Source organism: Phlebotomus papatasi, chromosome 3 (assembly GCF_024763615.1).
Source record: "Phlebotomus papatasi isolate M1 chromosome 3, Ppap_2.1, whole genome shotgun sequence".
NCBI classification, from domain to species: domain Eukaryota; kingdom Metazoa; phylum Arthropoda; class Insecta; order Diptera; family Psychodidae; genus Phlebotomus; species Phlebotomus papatasi.
Genome location: NC_077224.1, coordinates 40421710 through 40442439, shown reverse-complemented (window position 1 = coordinate 40442439; position 20730 = coordinate 40421710). Strand labels below are relative to the sequence as shown.

Here is a 20730-nt window from a genome sequence, read left to right as displayed (position 1 = left end):
AAAAAATCTTGGCTTTATAATTGATTTCATAGACAACCCATTCAGCAAAAATCAAAAAAGCAAGTGAGTTCTGGATTTATCAATTTGTGGTTATGTTCAATGTATTTTAACAATTCTAACATAACCACAGATATGTTCTTTTTAGTTTTATTTGACAAACTATTTCAATTCAATTCAATTCAATTCTTAAAAAAACCCTTGTGCTCAGGTTTCAATTCTGAAATCTTGCACATAACCACAAATAATAGAATTTGTAAGGATTGAAGAATCAATTGACCGTCAAACTCAGAACTATTCTCCCTTGATTTTTTTTTCATTTTGTAATCAATACTCCTGCTTATTTTTATCAATTACAGACCAAGGAAGTCTTTTTTTTATATAGACATCAGAGATATTCTGACTAGTTTTAACCTAAAAATTGTACAGATTTGATCATTTTTTAGTTGTAAAGGAGCCTTTCGTATATGCATTTCTTTATTAAAATGATCGATTCTTGTTCTTAGCGAGTCAATTATGAGTAATAAGTCAGTTTGCAATTCGAATATATTGAAAATTTGAAGGAATTTTGTTTAAATTTGCAGTAATTTGCATTAATTTGCAGTTCCCCTAACCTCAATTCTAAGAGGTTACACCAAATATCTTATTTTTTTATAAAGAAAATCTTGATCAAAAAGAAACGGAATCGTAAGTAACTTCCATAAGCATATTTATCCAGAATATACCCCACTTTAATCCAATTATAGAAGGTCTAATGATTCTAACCTCAATTCTTGATAATTTAATAGAACTCTGTTATTTGTTCGGCAAAGGGACAAATTCGATCAAATGAGAGTTAAAAGAGTTCTCACTGAATTCTACAACTAATTTCATTTAGAAATCAACTTACACTGAGAAAAAAAAATGGAGGTGCGATTAACTTTTTCTCTTCATTTTTTTTAACACTTTTTAGGTGTAAAAATATATCAACATTTTTTAATGTCAATTTTACACCTTTAAAGGGTAAAATTAACATAAAAAGGGTAACTTTAACCCATAATACACCTAAAAAGCATAATATTTACACCGATTTCGGTCAAAACTGCAGGGTAAAATTAGCATTTTGGGAATGTTATTTTAACTTTTTCGGATTTCTCTCAGTGTATAAATTTCAGAGAAGGTAGACCTATTGATTCTAACCTCAATGCTTGAAGAGTTTAATGGAATATATTTGTAGTTTTGAGTCAGTTTTAGTAAAATCAATCAAATAAAAAATTTCAGTGAATCTTATACAAAGTTTAAATTCTGGTTATTCAAATTTTAGTGCTTAAAGAATTTAATATTCACCTTTTTATAGATTTATTTGATTTTATCCTGCAGACACTCAGGTTAGAATTGTTAGATTCTTGTTTATTGAATAGAAATGAGGTGGATTCTAACAGGATTAGCTGTAGGATTCATTGAAATCTTTAGTTTGACATCCCTTAAACACGGAGGGCTGTCTAACGTTTCTAACGTCAATTTCTAAAGGTTTTAATAAAACTTTGTCTTTTAGCAATTTTTCATAGACGTAATAAAAATGAAAAATTCAAGTGTAATAGCTGATTTTCTTTATAAATTAGCTTGGTTATTTTTCGCGAAGGAAAATGTTACGATTCTAACCTCAACTTTTGGGAGACATAGTAGAATATCCACGTTCCTTTTTAATTAAGATTGGTCAAATGAAAGTCTAAATAAACCTTCATTGAATCTGTTTGGAATGTAATACATCTTACTTCAATGGAGGAGGTTTAACGATCCTAACCTCAAATTTTAAAGGATTCAAAGAACTTATTTGCAATTATTAAGCAAGTTGGATTGAATAAAAGACACTTAAAAAGTATCAATCTGCAAATACTGCAGATGATGAAATTCTAGTAGACCATTCTAATTCAGTTAAGTAATTTTCACCTATTCGTATGACAATGATAACCTCAAAAACTGAAAGATTTTCCTTCTAGGAAACCTAAGATTTTTTTTTTCTTAAAATAATCTTGTAGGATATTTAAGTAAAGCTTAAAAGAACCAAATTTACAATAATCTGATTTTAGAGCTCTTGGTTCCGCCACTGAGACTACTAAAAGGAAAAATGGAACAGTCTTAGTGCTCAAATAGACTCAGGCTCATCCTCGAGAATATCTAGCCTCTAAAATTTACCAATAAAGTTTTATCCGAAACTGTGATACAGTGAGGGTTTAGGACCATCAATTAGAGATCATTTTCAAAAGTTTCCTTTACCTAATCCTCTATTTCCAAGTTTTACAGGCTAAATATTCTCGAGCATCAGCAGGAGTTGGACTGTTAAGGGGCTTAAGAACTTCTACATGAATTTTAACACAAAATTCTCAAAATAATATTAATAATAATAATAATGCTGGCACAACGTTCCATGAAGGAACAAGGCCTTCCCGCAAGGGGATTTCTAGAAATGCATTCACTACTGACAGAAATCCGAGAAAGTTAAAATAACATTCCGGAAATGTTTATTTTACCCTGCAGTATTGATCCGAAATCGGTGTAAATATAATGCTTTCTAGGTGTATAAGGGGTTAAAGTTACCCTTTTTCGTGTTAATTTTACCCTTAAAAAGTGTAAAATTAACATTAAAAAATGTTGATATATTTTTACACATAAAAAGTGTTAAAATTATGAGGAAAAAAAGTTAATCGCACCCCCTTTTTTCTCAGTGTTATTATTTTTTCTTATACCGGATGAAATTGTCAATCCCATGCCCGTGGAATCAAGTGCAGTGAAGCTTCACTGGATGCAATCCGAACACCTTTAACGCCAGAAAAATTCCTGGTGACCTAAAGGGGATTCGAACCCGGGACATTTGCATCATAGAGCGAGTGCTCTACCACTTGACCCATTGAGTGCCCTCTCATTATAAGGGCAGCTATTTTACTTCTTAGAAAATTAATAGGGGAAAGTGCCCATGCTTGATACCATTGGAAGCTTCGTAATGACTAAATTTTTTCTATGTTTCTCGACAAACGTGACTTCGCAATTTATTTTAAAACTGGCAACTTTCCCATAGTTTTTAAAATATGGTTGCGATGAGTCACAAATATGTTATATTACATAGAAAATTTAGTCATTACGAAGCTTCCAATGGTATCAAGCATGGGTACCTTCCCCTAACCTGTGCTATGACGTTATTCAGGTTTTTTCTTTAACATAACCTCACTTTCCAACATAACCTCTTGTTTTAGAAATTTCCTCATCGAATTCTGTTCGTCGGATTTAAAGTCTTACCTCAGAATGTTTCAATAATAGATTTTTCACAAAGATATATTTTTTAAAAAAAAATCTTCCTGTAAAATCTGCAATTTCCGTGAAAAATCCACAAAAAAAAACTTCTCCTTGGAAACGAAGAAATAAGAGCTTTTTCTGTACGGTAAGAAGCGAGTTCAGAAAATGAGATTAAAATGTTTTACATAATTAATACGGAGTGGAAATAATTCAATTTCATACTAATTTATGATTCCTCATGCTATTTTTTTTTTTTATACTTTCAGCCTGTGTGTTATTTCAAAAATTCACTGTTCATTGAGTGATTATGAATTAATTACCATAAAAAATTTTTTTTTCACTAATTAATTCCATTTTATACGCATAATAATAAATTCAAATACGCTATCAATGTATTACGCTACTTGACATGATTTTTGGGATGTTATCTGATTAATTTTAAATTTATTCACGGTCACTAATTTATTTAATTGCAGTTTTTGCGACATTTTGGGGGATGGTGTTTGTGTTTTGGTTAAAACGTTTGTTCGATTTGTTTTAATTGGTTTTTTTCTCCTACAATTTCATGTGCTTTTGATGATTTCTGTAACACTTATAGTACGATTTTTTTGTCACTTCCTTGTAATGTTTTTTTTTTAATTAATATATATATATATATAGTTTTTTTTACACGATAAAAAAGGGTTTATACGTTTTTTTTTTCACAGAAGAGCATCATTGATTGATTGATCACAAAACCCACAGATTTATCCATAATTATGTCTAATGGGGCAGCAGGAGGAGGGGGGATCAGGGGAAGGTGTATATAAATATTATATCAGCAATTATAATAATTAATTTGATGAATATTAAATTACTTCACTAAGAGACTCCATATGTACACAATTGTGTCTTCCACTAATGCTATTTTATAATTATTAAATTGGTGATGGAGGAGGAAAATTTCCAGCATTGTTCTTCGTGGTATTTGTCTGCTTGTCATTCACATTCAATTTCACGTTAGTTCACTTTCCAAAATGTGCTATATATAATACGAAATTAATTTACAATAACTCATATTGTCGAAAACACAAAATATATTCACATCCGATACCGAAGAGAGCCAAAAGTTCAATTGATTGGCAAATTCTTCACGCAGTTTTTTTTTCTGTGTTGTGGAGCCAAAAGCTTGAAATTGGAGAGAAAATTAATCATGAAAATGTGATCCTTAACCCCACACACACAACACATTCACATCACTAATTATCCCATGAAATTCTCTCCTCCATATCCTCATCATCCAGTCAGAATTTCTCCTCCTGTCAATATGTGGCCGGTTTGTATCCCAAATTCTTTCGTTGTAGAAACAGATGAATTTCACGGAAATTCGGCCGGTTCTGCTCATTTCGCTGCCAACATTCGCACATTAGATCATAAATCTCTCTTGGACAGTTCATCGGAATGGGTGGCAGTGCCTAGAATATCCAGCAAACATCCAGCAACGCAAAAAAAAAAATATAAAAATAAAAATAAAATAGAGAGAGAATTTAGTGAAAAAGAGTCACATACACCGCACTTCTTTTATCGTCCACCCCATTTCATGGGAGGAGGACTTCAATATTGGCAGTAATTGATATTTATTTTATCGATTAAATACCCATTTCCCGACCATCTCTCTTCGGGTCGTGCAATTAAATATACTCACCATCAAATAGGAGTGTTTTTTGTGTGCAAGTACATTACAAAAAAGAAAAAAAAGCAAAATACCAAAGAATATAACCCTTTCAACAAAATCTAATACAATTGCTCACAAGACGAGAAGGAAGTTCAAAACCAGGGGGAAAGGAAAAGAATGGTATTTGAAGGAGATGCAGTTGGTTGATTGAATCAAGATCAAGATAAACAAGTCGTTTAACGGAGAAATCCATCAAATTTGTGATGCTATCACTAGAAAATTTTCACTTTGAATTCAGAAAAGATCCCCAAGTAGCATTTTATACTCGTAGGGGGAAGTGCCCATGCTTGATACCATTGGAAGCTTCGTAATGACTAAATTTTTCCTATGTTTCTCAATAAACGTGACTCCGCAATGTATTTTAAAAACTGGCCAATTTCCCGTAGTTTTTAAAATATGGTTGCGATGAGTCACATAAATATTGTAAAACATATAGAAAATTTAGTCATTACGAAGCTTCCAATGGTATCAAGCATGGGCACTTTTCCCTGCTCTGGATTCCAAATAAAAGTTTCTTTTTAGTCATTTGAGGGTAATATTACGGAAAGTCAATGCAAATATGTAGGTCAATATGCAGGCTATTTAACGTAAGAATAACTCAGAAATAACTCAAAGATGGCGAATTAAAAAAGGTGTAGCAGATTGGGCAGTATTTTAGTAAAAAATATGATCAGTTGAAATATAATTTAGTCATAATAAAAATAGTGAAATCGACCGCTCAGAATAAGAAACGAATAACTCGCAGCTGAGATTTTTTACATACAGAGTATAGGATTTTTTGTGATTTAAAATCTTAATAACATTGAAAATAATTATCTTTCAAGTTTAGGGGAAAGTGGTCTGCCTTTGAACGAAAAATGATGTTCAAAATTTGAGATTTTTTTCAGAGTAAACTACAACATGAATTTTACTTTGCACTACACCAAAAAATCTCTTGTTCATTAAGCTTCTATGCTTACCCCATTCAGGACTCGCAAGTCCTCAGTTTTTCCTGGTGAGGAACTTGAAAATGTGATGTCGATATATTCAAAGGCAGCCTGCATGGTCTGCCTTTGAACGTAGTTGAGGCAGCCTTTGAATCTTAATTTTTCACTGAGAATATTAGGGTTATAACATGAAACGGCCCATAATTAATTAGCATGAACCCTAATGCACTCAATAAAACCATCACTGTAGTCAAAAGTCATTATACAACAACATTTTTTACATTTTTCTGAAGCACTGTTTTTCACTGAAAAATTTATAAGAAAACGCCATTGAAGTTGACAATTGTCAACTTGAAACATCCCAGCTGGAGCAAGATAGCATGTTATAAGTATTTGTATGACATTCGTCAGACCAAAGTAGGAGTTCTATTCTGCTCCCGGACAGGAAGCTGTCAGATGTTTCAATGTATGGAAAGAGAGGATTCAAAGGCACACAACATTAAGATTCAAAGGCTGCCGCAGAGCAATATTTGGAAACCTTTATCCATCCAACTTTATACCATCCAAGAATAACCTTCTATTACTCACAATAGAAGATTTGTTCGAAAAATTATTTAGATGATGAAAAAACACATGAATTGTGTAACATCAAAATTACAGTTTAGAGCTCAGTTTCATTTTTTTGCCCTGGCACCTATAAAATAAGAGCTAGGGTCTGCATTTTTTGATGACTTGTGAGGATTATGAATAGCTATCTAATAGTTAATAGAAAAAATTTATGCTTTAAAGAAAAATGAAAAAATTGCAATATTCAGAGGCTGCCGCATTCAAAGGCAGACCACTTTCCCCTAATATTCACAGGGAAGGTAGAGGGTATAAAAAAGTATTCAAAAAGCGAATAAAATGCTTTTTGTAAAAAATCGAGTTGTTCGACTTATATTCTGAGTGGTCGAAATATAGGGTAAGTGCTCATAATTTTGGACAGTTTCTAAATTTGGACACTTTGAGGGTAAAATTGGACACTAAAAATAAATTGATTAAAATGATGGATTTTTATTACATTATTTGATGAAAAATGAATTCTATCTAAATATTTGTTCTTTTTGGAAGATTTTGACACTAAATACGTTAAATTTTGAATATGATTTGAGTTGAAATTGCTTTGTTGAAAATTCAGTGTGAGCAATTGCTTACGAGAAATATGACAGAACTTCGTGGCTTACTTCAGTCTTATTTAGTTTTGGTGAAGTACTAACAAAGTTTGTTCGCTGTTTTTGAGTGATATTATTGAATATTCATTGAATATTGTGTTGATTCACGTTACTGATGATTTGTACATTTGACCTGAAGTGAGATTTGCCTTGTGAATTAGATTTTTCGTGTGAAAAATGGGAAATTTTTTAAGACATTCACCAGTGAGGTGATGATTCTTATTTTGGACAGGTGTTTTTCTCACGAAATTTCGTGAATTTTTAGCTTTTGTGATGACTAGGTTGGACAAATGCCTGGAGAAACAAAGGAGCATCATCTCTACGAAAGAGATGTAGCGAGAAATGCCTTGAAAGGCTCCCGGAAAGGTCAGAGAATGAGCGAATCCGCACGTACTTGGAGCACCGAAGTCAACTCACTTTAATGAATGATATGGAAAGTTTCCGGGCTTCTGTGACATTCTACGTTTCCCTTACATGAACAGGAAGAGGACTTGGTATGATTGGTTCATGAAATGAAGAACAATAGGCATCCTGTTGAGGCGGATTATCTGTCCAAATTTACAGACAAGTTGTAAAAATTAATAACCAAGTCGTCCAAAATAAGAGTCAAATTCACCTCTACATATCAATTCATTTTTAAACGTATTAAAACTAATTTTAGTAAAAATGAGATGATAAATAGCTTGCCAAGTTTCTAAACAATCCTTCTGAAAAGAGAGTAACAAAAAAAGTCAATTAGTATTGAAAATATCGCACTTCAAACTTGGGATATCGATGCTTATATGCAGACTGTCCAAAATTATGAGCACTTCCCCTACTTGTTGAGAAAATTAAAAGTTTTCGGGTTTATGATGATCACTTGATTATTTTACTCATTATAATTTTTTAATGACAGTTTCGAATTAAAAACTGACATATCTACTAATCTGAATAAAAATTATGCTTACAAAAAGACATTTTAGTAGAATTCATATAAAAATTATTCACTTCATTATTTCGAAAAACAGTTGAGATTTAGAACAGAACTATACTTAATATAAAAAAATCTTGGGACACTCAGAATTTTGTGTACAGTGACCGCTTCATTATTCGGATGATTGGGAGACAATATGACAGATGTCCGCTTCGTTATCCGGATGGATTTTTTGAATTTGTTCAACGTCTCGAAAATATAATACGAGTTTTTTTTTGCAGAATTAGAATAAAAGTTTTAAAGAAGATAAAAAAAAACATAATTAGAGAATTCTATGCTAATATACTTCATTTATTAAACAAAAATATCACAAAAAAACCCATGCGAGAACCAGAGGAACACAAGAAACTCATACATTTTTCGGGGACCTGGGAACCGTTTGTTTTTAAGGAACCGATGGAGAATTCGCGGAACCCATATATTTTACAGGGAGCTCAAGGAGAACCTAGGAAATTCATAAATTTTCAGGAATCTTACAGAGAACACATACCTTTCTCAGAAAACCTGGGGAAAATCATACTATATATTTTTTCAGAGAACGTATTTTTTCGGACAACCGGGACCTCGCGGCTCTGATTGATTTTGTGTTACCCCTTGTCGAAACTGTAGTAATTAGGCTACTTTTTGTACAAAGTACTTTGTCATTAAAAAAAATAGCAGACAGGCTTATCAGTTCACAGCCGGACGACAAAATTTTGTTCAAATCCATTACATTTCTTTTTTGGGTCTACGTAAGTTTTTGCCTTAATGTTCTTCTCTAGTATAGTAAGGAGTCGTAATTGATGTAGGATAATACCCATCTAGCAAAATGTAGAGACTATAAAATTATTTCCATCTGATCGATGAAAACTGGCGTAATTTTCTTAAAGGTTGTCTTGTCACCCAAAAAAAGAGGTCTTGGCGAGAGCTTTCGGTCCCAATATGGGCCTTCTTGAGTGAATCTCAAAAGTCACTGGACTAAATTGTGTTTTTGCGATTTTCAGAAATTAGTCAAATTTTTTTGATCAGGAAAATTATCACCAGCATGGGGCGTTTTTTCTTTTGTTTAGAAATTTTTTTCACTATTTTTCTTTATATTTAATTAGGTTTGGAAATTTGTGTTATTATCATCGTATGGTGATGGTAAATATTTGGGCACAGGTACGTGCGTTAGTCTTTCGCAGCGGGAATAACCTCCATATTATAATTATTATTAAAATTACTATTAAAATTGCTTTAAGTGGCTTATAAGAGAGCTTATTACTGCCTGATCGTCCTGATCCTTGCAACGTAATGAAGTCCCAAAGTAGTTAGAGGTTGGCACTCTCCCAAGTTATTCCAATAATCTACGCAAAACACTTTTATGACCTTTGCATCTTTTGTTACTTGGGTAATTTGTCGCTTGGATCAGTAGTTGTCGTAGCTTCCTTATTACTTCTAACAGCACTTCTTTTAATGATATGGAAATTCATAGAATATGGAAGAATTGCTGGTTTAGGTAACAAATAAGTTACAACAATGAATTGCTGATCCTAGTGAGGATGTATGTTTTAGCAATATAAAAATAAAAATAATTATTTTCATAAAGATTTAGACTTTCCATTGATCAAAAATATTTTCTAATTTTTAATTTATAGTTTAAAATATATATTTTGGGGATTGTTCTTCATGGTAAATTTAGAAACACAAAAATTTAAAACAACAGATTTCCAAAATCTTCAATTCCAAAACTTTTAGGAAAATTTTCCGTGAAGGAAATCAGAAAAATATCGATATTCTTCAAAATGCGAGCAAACGTTTTAGGATTAAGCCGGGAAAAGTTTTTTTTTTAAATTAGGAATATCTAACTACATATCGACCACTCAGAATATAATGCGACTAACTCGATTTTTTGCAAAATTCGTTTTTTTCGCTTTTCGGGTACTCCGTGACACCCTCTACCTTCCCTGTGAATATTATACCGAAAAGTTAATTATTCCCAAAGTTATATCGGTTCCGATACTTAAAAATCCTATGATCAGCATGTAAAATCTCAGCTTTAAATCACTCTCCTGTAAAGTTGGCCATTCGCGAGTTAGTCGTATTATATTCTGAGTGGTCGATATAAGGAATTAAGGAAACGAACTAAAAACAATAAATAGATAGAGAAATTTTAATTAAACTTTTATGTGGCTGATCTTTAGTGGTTCAATTCATAAAAACAAAGTCAAAGATTAGGCCTAACGAAAATTAAAGTAGGGGAAAGTACTCTCCCTTCGAACGTTCATGCCTTCGAATAATGTTAATTTTCTTTTAGTTTTTCTAGGAGACTTACACATTTCTATTAAATATTAGTTGGCTTATCATCAATTCTTGATAATTACGTAATAATTTAGTGTAAAACTCTTACGAAAAATAAAAGAAATTCACATTATTCGAAGGCATGAACGTTCGAAGGAAGAGCACTTTCCCCTACTTTGAGTGCTTAAAGTTCAGTTTTAGTTTGAAAACGATACATATACTCCCATCTTTAAGATCATAGAATGACTTATTTAAAGCTCCGATTAATGCTGAATTTTTATTGTTCCTTTTTTATTCTACAAATTCATCCAGAGGTCCTGTATGTCTAATCTCCAATGCTATTGTCATTTAACTTTATTTGTCAACTGACTTAACTTGAAAAAAACACTTTTCCCCCAGAATGACTGATATATTTGTCTACATCTCAATTGAAATTTCTCTGTAATCCAAATAGCATAAAAAAAGGAGAAGCATCTTTTAATTGTCATCTTTTGTGTCCTCCAATCTCCCTGATAGAGCACACAAGAAGGAGGCAGAACAGACAAGATATGAATGTACGCAAGAGAGCATCTTTTATATTTTGCTAACAAAGAATTTATGTTGGAAAAAAAAAAACTTCTTCTTCATCCACTTTTGGAGCGCATACATACAAACAGAAAAAGATAAAGAACATGGTTTTAGAAACATAAAAAGGAAGTGGATGGCGGAGCAAAAAAAAATTTACAACAGGATAAAATTAAGGGATAAAATTTTTGGTTTGGTCTCATATTTCACTGCGAAGGCACACGTAAATAATTAGTAAATCATTATGTGGAGGGAAAAAAATCATCACAAAACCATATTGACATTTATTTTTATGGTTTTCTCTTGTAGTAACTTTTATATGTCGGGTTTGCTCTCATTCCTGATGTTACACGCATTTATGGAAAGAGGCGCGCATAAAAACAGCAACAACTAAAAATATAAACGAAAAAATACATAATATATAAATCAAGGGGGAGATATTATGATTAGACGTAGTGTACATGCATTATGATTGAAAGTGAATGGAAAGAAGAAGCAAAATTTACATAATAAAAAATTTGATTTTTAATAACGAGTTTTTAACTTAAAGTTTTAGTATAATTCCTATTGTAAATGTTTTATTTCTTTATAATGATTTTTTAGCTAAGATTTTTTACATTGTCATTTAGACAACTTCGACTTTATTGACTACGTTTATACGATAAGTCAGTCTCAGATTTATATCAAGCATCGAATAAATTGAAAAATTACTATGCAAATAGTAGGTTGAAGTTAGGACATTCTAAATCAAAATATTCCCAATTCGCCGCAACTGTTCTTATATATGTTTCGACTGTTTCTGGTTTCGCCGTGACTGTTCTTAACTCTTCTCAATGAGTAAAAATATATAATATTTAGGGAATATATCGTCAAGTAAGATCATAGAATAGGATTATTGAGAGGGCACTAAAGAAGAATGATTTTAATTCCGATTCTATGCAAACCTTTCTTCGCATAACCACAAATTCTTCATTTTGAATTGAATTATCGTTCGTATTTGAGAAACTTTATTGTACTTAACCCTTTAGGGACGAGAAGGTCAAAAATCGGGGGTTAGAAAAATCACTTTTTCTGACTTTTTAGGGCAAAGCATAACTTTAGAAGATCGTAGGAAAAATGTCATTTTTGAGTCACCGGTGACCCAATCGTCCTTAATGGGTTAAATGATTATTTTTTAATTTGTGGTATATTCCTTTTATCGTTTTAATTTATATTACAAAAAAAAAACGATTTTTTTTGTAAATATAATAATATGATAAGGCTTATATTAATGCACTCTCATTATAGTTCTTACTGGGTTCCTTTAGATAATCACGATTTTACTAAACACAAACACTTTTGGTATTGTTAAATTTATTACATGAAAAGTCGGTACCAGTTCTTAGCTGACATTTTTATTTCCAGTTCAGACTTAAACAAATGACCAAAATGTTAAGCCAGAGACCGAATAAACGTCAAATGAAACATGTACGTCAATGGTCAAAACAAACTTATTTTGAAGTTTATTCGTTTTGAACGGTTCTTGCACACCTCTGGTTTAGGCCGATCAAATGTTTTGACTCATTAAAATATTGAACCTTTTTTATAACATGAGGGCGCCATGTTATAGCAATTGTAAATTTGAGGATTTTTATTGTTAACAATTCTTAGTTCAGTTTCGGCTCTATGGATCTTTTTGAATGTGACAGTCCTATAAATTAAAATAAAGCAAATAAAGAAGAGTTCAGTTTGCAATGCCTTGTCGTTCTTGGCAACATTCCGATAGTCCATCGATGTATGGCTCCTATCTCTATCCAAAATGCATATACAGTGCCCGTTCTCTAATCCGGATCGGCGTAATCCGGACAAGTTATCAACGGTTACATTTAAAATATTTTTGAGGTCATGTATGCATATGTGTTCAGCAATGAAAATGATTTATTCTGTGATGTTTTTGTTTAATAAATGAAGTATAATATCATAGAATTCTCTAATTATGTCTTTTTTATCTTCTTTAGAATTTGTATTTTAATTCTACAAAAAAACTGTATTCTATTTTCGAGACGTTGAACAAATTCAAAAAATCCATCCGTAAACTACGTTTATAGTGGCCTCTTGTTCTTGGAGAATAAAGGTTTTGTTTACAAATTTTACTGTCATTCAGTTATCAGTCAAATGCATTTTAGCTGAGATTATTTACATTTTTATAGCAAAATGATTCCGACTCTTCCGAAAATTTTTCCCACCACAAAAAAAACTTTGCAGGGGTGGAATGATAACTTTTCGACACTATCGAATCGATAGTATCGATAAGTCTATATCTGTTAGATTAAATGAATGTCGGCTTTTTACGGATTGTTGAACCATTTATTGTGACATTTTTAAAATAATGTGACTGTTCATAAATATTTGTCTTAGTTACAGAAAGTGCAGCTATCGTTTAAATTTTTCAGAATCGACAGTCGATAGTATCGAAAAACAAGTTAACATGTCACCCCAGGTTTTTCTCATAGAACCGTTTTTCTCATTGAATTTACAACACGAAAAAACACTAGTTCAACACTGTTGAGCTTTTTTTTCGTAAAAAAATTTCAATTTCCTCTTTCGTCAAGCGTTTGATAGGTCAAGACATTTGATTGGCGTAAAGACTTTAGTCATTTGCTTAAGCCTTAAGGACAAAAAAAAACTGTATAAGAAAATTACCTTCAAAACGATGGAAAAAATGAAATAATACGAATAAATAAATTTATTAAACAAATTTAAGTAAATTTCAGATTAAAATTTTATCCGGATTAACACTTTTAGTCTAGTATTATTTATTATATGAATATAAACGTAATCAATTAGCAAAATTAGGAGTACCTGTTCTTAAAAATATAACTAATGAATTAGAAAGAAGTTTTGGAAGGATTATTTGAGTTTTGAAACACTTTTAAAGTATTGTAAGTTTGAATAAGGATATCCTATACAAATTGTGAAAATACCGAAAGTGGTGTACATTTTTTTTTACCATATTATCCCCCCTTGAATATAAAAAAATCTACTAAAATGTCTTTTATGCTTGTTTTGTGTTTTCTTCGTGCCTGTGCAATTAACTCAGGGAAAAAAATTGGAAAGAATTGCGGAGGAGGATGGGAATCTCTTGTCGCTCCTTTCTCTGCCTTGTCGTTAGCAAACATTGAAGGACAGAAAAAAACCACAGACAAAACAAGCAAGATGAACAGAGAGTGACTAAAAATTAAAAACAGACGTGCAAATAGTTTCCCCAATACCGCAGACGTTCTCCTGGGAGGAAATGTTAAAATCTCATGGCACAATGTCATCCTTCTACCTTTTTTGTAGTTTTCCTTTCACCCTTTTTTTTCATTCCAAATAACAAGAGAGATGGTCGTTCATAAAAGACTTGGTCTAAAAGTTTGTTGTATATGGGATAAATAATAAATAGACGGTGACTTACATGCTTCTTATCATCCTGATAGATGTGACCAATATTCTCAATTACTTTCTCATCGCTCATATTCTCAAAGGGCTGCTCCCGGGCGAATGTGAGGATCTCCCAGAGCGTTATTGCAAATGACCAAACATCAGACTTTGATGTGAATTTTCCCTGTGGACGGCAAAATTGCAGAATACACATGAGAATATATGTCACAGAAAATATAATGCATGAATGAGTTGGATTTTCCAAGTGTCGGATGTTGTGTGCTTATTTTTCTCTAGTAAATTATTGCTAGAGCTGCCCCAAGAGTTGATTAAAATTATTTAAAACACAGAAAAATGAAAAATTGCATTTTTTTTCTGGGGTAAGCAAATAGTATATCACATTCAAAGCTCTACTGAATTCTAAAAATATATATATTTATGAAAAGGAAACGTTCTGAAGACTTGCAAACAAAAATATGAATTTTATTCTCAAAAAAAAAAGCTAACGAATATTTCCTTTTTTCAAAATAATTTAGTTTCTTGATTTTTTTCTTTCTTTGTTACACGAAAACAATAAATAATTTTAAATGCAAGAAATCGATTTATACCTAAAATTAATTAAGAATATGAATGAACTAAAAAGGAATTATCCGCCTAGAATTTTCCAGATTGCAATAAAAAGACGCTAAAGTATTCTAAATTTTACTTACATAATTTTAGTCATTTTATTTTTTGTGGAAATAAAATTAAGATACTATGAAATATATCGTTTGTCGAATTTACAGGGGCACAATTCCATTTTTGCGATTTTTATGTATAGGGGAGTGTGGGTCAGTTTTAGGAATAAATTACTTCCGAAAACACAACTTGGTTTTAGATAATAAACTGATTAGTCAAAAATTTGTTAAACACTTTGCAATACCCAATAACCAAGAATATCTAGCTGGACTTAGTTAGTTTTAATACAGTTTATAAATGTTTGTGATACTAAGATACAACTCATGGTACTTGTTCCTCTGTGACTCTAATTCTAGAAAAAAATGTGCTCAATATTGCGATAAGATTTTAAAAGATAAAAACGTAAAAATTTCGATATTCACATTAATGTTTAAATAAACAATAAATAAATAATTAGTTAAAATAATAATTTACAACAACATGAATTTTATTCTGCTTTGGATAATTTCTCAAAATGAGTTATGGTACTATTCCAATGAAAAAATGAACATATTTTTTTAGCACTTTAGTGTTCTCAAGTGCTTCTTCATAATTGACTTTTCTTTATATTGGTTCTCTTTACGACTTCTTGGTTGTTACGGTGGTTAGCTAAGATTTTTTAAAATCTCATTTTAGAACACAGTAAGGACCGAGGAAAACAGTCGAGACAGAAATCTACGCAAAGAAAAGTCGATAATGCATAAGCATTAGAGAGCAGTAAAGTGCTAAAAAAAATCATGTTCATTTTTCACTGGGATAGTAGCCTAAAGCGCTATCTCAATGGTAGATGAAAAGGGGAAGTTTTTCTCCTGTACACTTTTTTTTTAGTACAAGATTGCTCCCATGTGCTTCTGCGTAATCGACTTTTCTTTGTGTAGGTTCATGTAACGACTGTTTTCCTCAATTCTCGCCGTGTTCCAAAATCACCAAACAGTCGTGACAGGAATCAATAGAAAGAAAAGTTGAATACGCAGAAGTACATGAGAGCAATCATGTACTAAAAAAATGTTCAGGAGAAAGATTTCCTTTTTTCATTCTTCACTGGAATATCACTATTATGCACTAGAAAAGTCTAATGTGCAATATCTTTTTTTTTCGGTTAAGATTTAATTGGGGCACTCAATGGGTCAAATGATACAGTATTCGCTCTGTGATGCCAGTGTCCCGAGTTCGAATTCCCTATAGAGGAAAGCTCGGTACCTTCAGACGATTTATGCTTCGCACAAATTTTTTTTTCAATATAATATTTTAATAGGTAGTCCAATACTTCAAATTTTTAAAAAAAGAACTATGGGTGAAATCCATAAAGAACATAGAGACAAAAATTGAATTATCCGAATCTTGAGTCGTCCGAAGGTAGCGCGCTTTCCCCTAGTACACGAGGAATTCGATTGAAAAGGTCTGCCTGCGTATTAGTATTAGTATGGAAAAAATATCCTTTCGACAAACTTATTTTGTTAAAAAGACAAAACTTTTTTAAAAGACCGTAGAAGAGTTTTGTAAATTTACTTGGAAGATACCTGAATTTTAATAAAAGTTTCTCAAAAGGGTGTTTTTTTTCAATTTCAATTCAATTTAGTTTTCCATATAGGGGAAATGCTTCTAATTTTGTCCAGTTTCTTATTTTGGACACTTTGAGGATAACATTGGACACTAAAAATAAATTGATTAAAATGATGGATTTTTATTCCAATATTTGATGAATAATGAATTCTATCTAAATATTTGTTCTTTTTGGAATATTTTAACACTAAATACGTTAAAATTTGAATATGATTTGAGTTGAAATTGCTTTGTTGAAAATTCAGTTTGAGCAATTGCTTACGAGAAATATGACAGAACTTCGTGGCTTACTTCAGTCTTATTTAGTTTTGGTGAAGTACTAACAAAGTTTGTTCGCTGTTTTTGAGTGATATTATTGAATATTCATTGAATATTGTGTTGATTCACGTTACTGATGATTTGTACATTTGACCTGAAGTGAGATTTGCCTTGTGAATTATATTTTTCATGTGAAAAATGGGAAATTTTTTAAGACATTCACCAGTGAGGTGATGATTCTTATTTTGGACAGGTGTTTTTCTCACGAAATTTCGTGAAGTTTTAGCTTTTGTGATGACTAGGTTGGACAAATGCCTGGAGAAATGAAGGAGCATCATCTCTACGAAAGAGATGCAGTGAGAAATGTCTTGAAAGGCTCCCGGAAAGGGCAGGGAATGAGCGAATCCGCACGTACTTGGAGTACCGAAGTCAACTCACTTTAATGAATGATATGGAAAGTTTCTGGGCTTCTTGTGACATTCCACGTTTCCCTTACATGACCAGGAAGAGGACTTGGTAAGATTGGTTCATAAAATGAAGAATAATGGGCATCCTATTGAGGCGGATTATCTGTCCAAATTTACAGACAAGTTGTAAAAATTAATAACCAAGTTGTCCAAAATAAGAGTCAAATTCACCTCTACATATCAATTCATTTTTAAACGTATTAAAACTAATTTTAGTAAAAATGAGATGATAAATAGCTTGCCAAGTTTCTAAACAATCCTTCTGAAAAGAGAGTAACAAGAAAAGTCAATTAGTATTGAAAATATGGCACTTCAAACTTAGGATATCGATGCTTATATGCAGACTGTCCAAAATTATAAGCACTTCCCCTAAAACAGGTAAGAAAGTTTTCTCAAATGAAAAATATCCTTTTGACAAACTTGTCTTGTTAAAAAACAAAGATTTTTTTCAGAATATGGAAAAGTGTTGTAAGTGTAGTTGGCGAATGCCTAAAGTTTGGTAAAAGGGCGTCTTTTTATTGCAATTAAATTTATTTCGAAAATTTATTTATTTTTTTTTAAATTGAACATGAAAAAAGTAGTATCAGATTGGGATATGACATCCTTTTGACAAACTTTTAAAAGGATACAATTATTCACTTATTTTTTTAAAGTAATTTTATCAAATTTACAAAAATATTCTGAAAAGGCGGAAGTGGCGCACCTTGGCATATTGGGCACTCTTGAAATAGGGAGAACTGGGCACCTTTGAAATAAGCCTCTTTCACCAAATTTTAGCAACTGGATCTTACCGTGATATAATGGGCTCAAACAGAAGTAGATTTTGATTCTCCAAGTGTCTTGGATAAAATGTAAATGGAACTCTATTTGCACAAAAAGTCGTTGAAGTTCGAAGAATTCAAATTCAATTTCGAATTTGCATGCTAAATTTTCGGACAAGGTAGGGAAAATTCATCAAATATCACACTAAAAAGCTGGCAAAAGAGAGTTACTCAAACGTCGTTGTTCTGTTTTTTCCTTACTACAATGTGAAGAACGACACATTTTGACACTTGAGCATTTCAAAATTCGAACACGATGTAACTTTCGTCACCTTGCGAAAGTATTAAGAAGTAAGAAAGTCTCTTTTCTTTCCGTACAGAAGTAGATCTTGAAAAATTCGAAAGTCTATTTGAAGATCCAAAAAAGAGACTTTATTACTTCTTAATACTTTCGCAAGGTGACGAAAGTTACACCCTGTTCGAATTTCGAAGTGCTCAAGTGTCAAAATGTGACGGTCTTCACATTGTTGTGAGGAAAAAAACAGAACAACGACGTTTACTATTCTTGACACATTATTTAATCACTCCATAATCACTGAGTAACTCTTTTGCCAGCTTTTTAGTGTGATATTTGATGAATTTTTCCCACCTTGTCCGAAAATTTAGCATGAAAATTCGAAATTGAATTTGAATTCTTCGAACTTCAACGAGTTTTTTTGCAAACAGATTCCATTTACCTTTAATCCAAGACACTATTGGAGAATCAAAATCTACTTCTGTTTGGGCTCTTTTGGATCTTAAAATAGATTTTCGAATTTTTCAAGATCTACTTCTGCACGGAAAGAATATTTGGCTTCACAGCTCAATTCCGAAGCTAAATTGCATTATAATAAGGCTCAATTCTATTTAAAATTTAGCAGAAAAAAGCTTTATTTTAAAGTTGTCCCAATTCAAATGTGCCCCACTTCCCCTAGGACTTTTCTCCTATTAATTTTAAAATGGAAGCGACTCTCATCATAATTTAATTTAGCTCCACAATTGGTTTGTTGAAGCAAATTATATCATAGTAAGATCCAATTCTATTGAAAAATAGGAGAAAACATACTAATTCAAAGGTGCTGACTGCTCCCATAATTTTCCCACTAAGGGAAAGTATTCTTCCTTCGAACGTTCATGCCTTCGAATAATGTGAATTTTCTTTAAGTTTACCAAAGAGACTTAAACATTTCTATTAAATATTAGTTAGCTTATTATCAATTATTGATAATTATGAGAAAATCATGTAGAAATCTCTTACACAGAAAAAAATATTTTGTAAAAATGTTCGTAAATGTTTGTGAATTCCTATAGGGGAGTTACGAAATGCTCGTGAATCGTATAACCCACAAACATGTTCATAAAAGTTTGTACTTTTTCCACAAACATTGTTCGTAACATGATCATTTGACGAACATTTTTTGTACTTTTACAAAAATTTGTTCGTAAATATTCGTAAAATTTTGTCATTTGTTCGTAAAGGTTCGACAGGGAAACAAACATTTACGAACAAATGACAAAATTTACGAACATTTTTTTCTGTGTTTACGAACATTTACGAACAAATGCTTGTAAAAGTACAAAAAATGCCCGTCAAGTGATCATGTTACGAATAATGTTTGTGAAAAAAGTACAAACTTTTACGAACATGTTTGTGGGTTCTACTATTCACGAGCATTTCATAACTCCCCTATAGGAATTCACAAGCATTTACGAACATTTTTACAAAATATTTTCTCCTTTGTAGGAAAAGTAAAAGAAATTCATATTATTCGAAGACCTGAACATTCGAAGGGAGAGTACTTTCCCCTATTTATGATAAACAAAAGAAAATTATAATGATATAGCAATATTTACTCTTTTCTAAAATGCTTTAATGAAACCATGAATTAAGATAAGTATGACAAATACTCTTCTTCATTTTTCAGCCAGGAAAAACGTGGAAAAGTCTGACTGCGAAATCATAGACATAAGGCCGTTTGGAAAGGAAGATAAATTTCCAAACATGTTCATATTTTTCAATTAAAGTGTCTCATGGATTGTACTTTGGCAGCAACAAAAAAAAAGGTAAAAAAAAGAGGAGAGAACAACTAATGCTTCAATTTACCAGTAAAACACTCTCCCAGGACATCCAGCGAATTGGCATTGGTTGAGATTGTCGACCAGCGGCACCCTCCAAATGGCAGTAATCTCCTGGATACTGGAGACGATTTATCACCGCACCCACAGTGCAGATTTTTACTTCCAGATGTGGCCCAATAATGCAGCTCCTTTCGTTGTTCAACGCACGTTTTGTGGCAGCCACCGGAAAAAGAGGCATGAAGAGAAAGGGGAGAAAGCAGAGGATAAAATGAGAGTGAAAAAAACATTACACCAAAATTACATTTATTACGACAATTTTGTCATTTTCCCATCCACCCTCCTCCATTTTCATCTCTATTGCACCTCTCTTCTCCTTTTTTTTGTCAACATCTCCCACACATCCACCCTCAAAAATTGACGGTTGGAAACTCGATTTTATAAAATATTTTTATTATTTATTATTATTGCTCAAGTGGATTTAAATGGAATTAGGGTTGTGGTTCGTTATATGTGTACTTACTACCCTACCA

General features: G+C 31.9%; 1 protein-coding gene across 1 annotated transcript in view; it reads right to left on the bottom strand.

Moving 5' to 3' along the window:
* Nucleotides 1-3168: 3168 nt before the first annotated feature.
* Nucleotides 3169-20730, bottom strand: part of LOC129805668 (discoidin domain-containing receptor 2) — a 226134-nt gene continuing 208572 nt past the window's right edge. The window contains exons 15-17 of the mRNA XM_055853714.1: nucleotides 20226-20388; nucleotides 14351-14500; nucleotides 3169-4721 (exon numbers count right to left, since the gene is read on the bottom strand). Coding sequence (XP_055709689.1) covers nucleotides 4569-4721; nucleotides 14351-14500; nucleotides 20226-20388 — 466 coding nt within the window. The 3' untranslated portion in view covers nucleotides 3169-4568. The remainder of the gene's footprint in view (nucleotides 4722-14350; nucleotides 14501-20225; nucleotides 20389-20730) is intronic.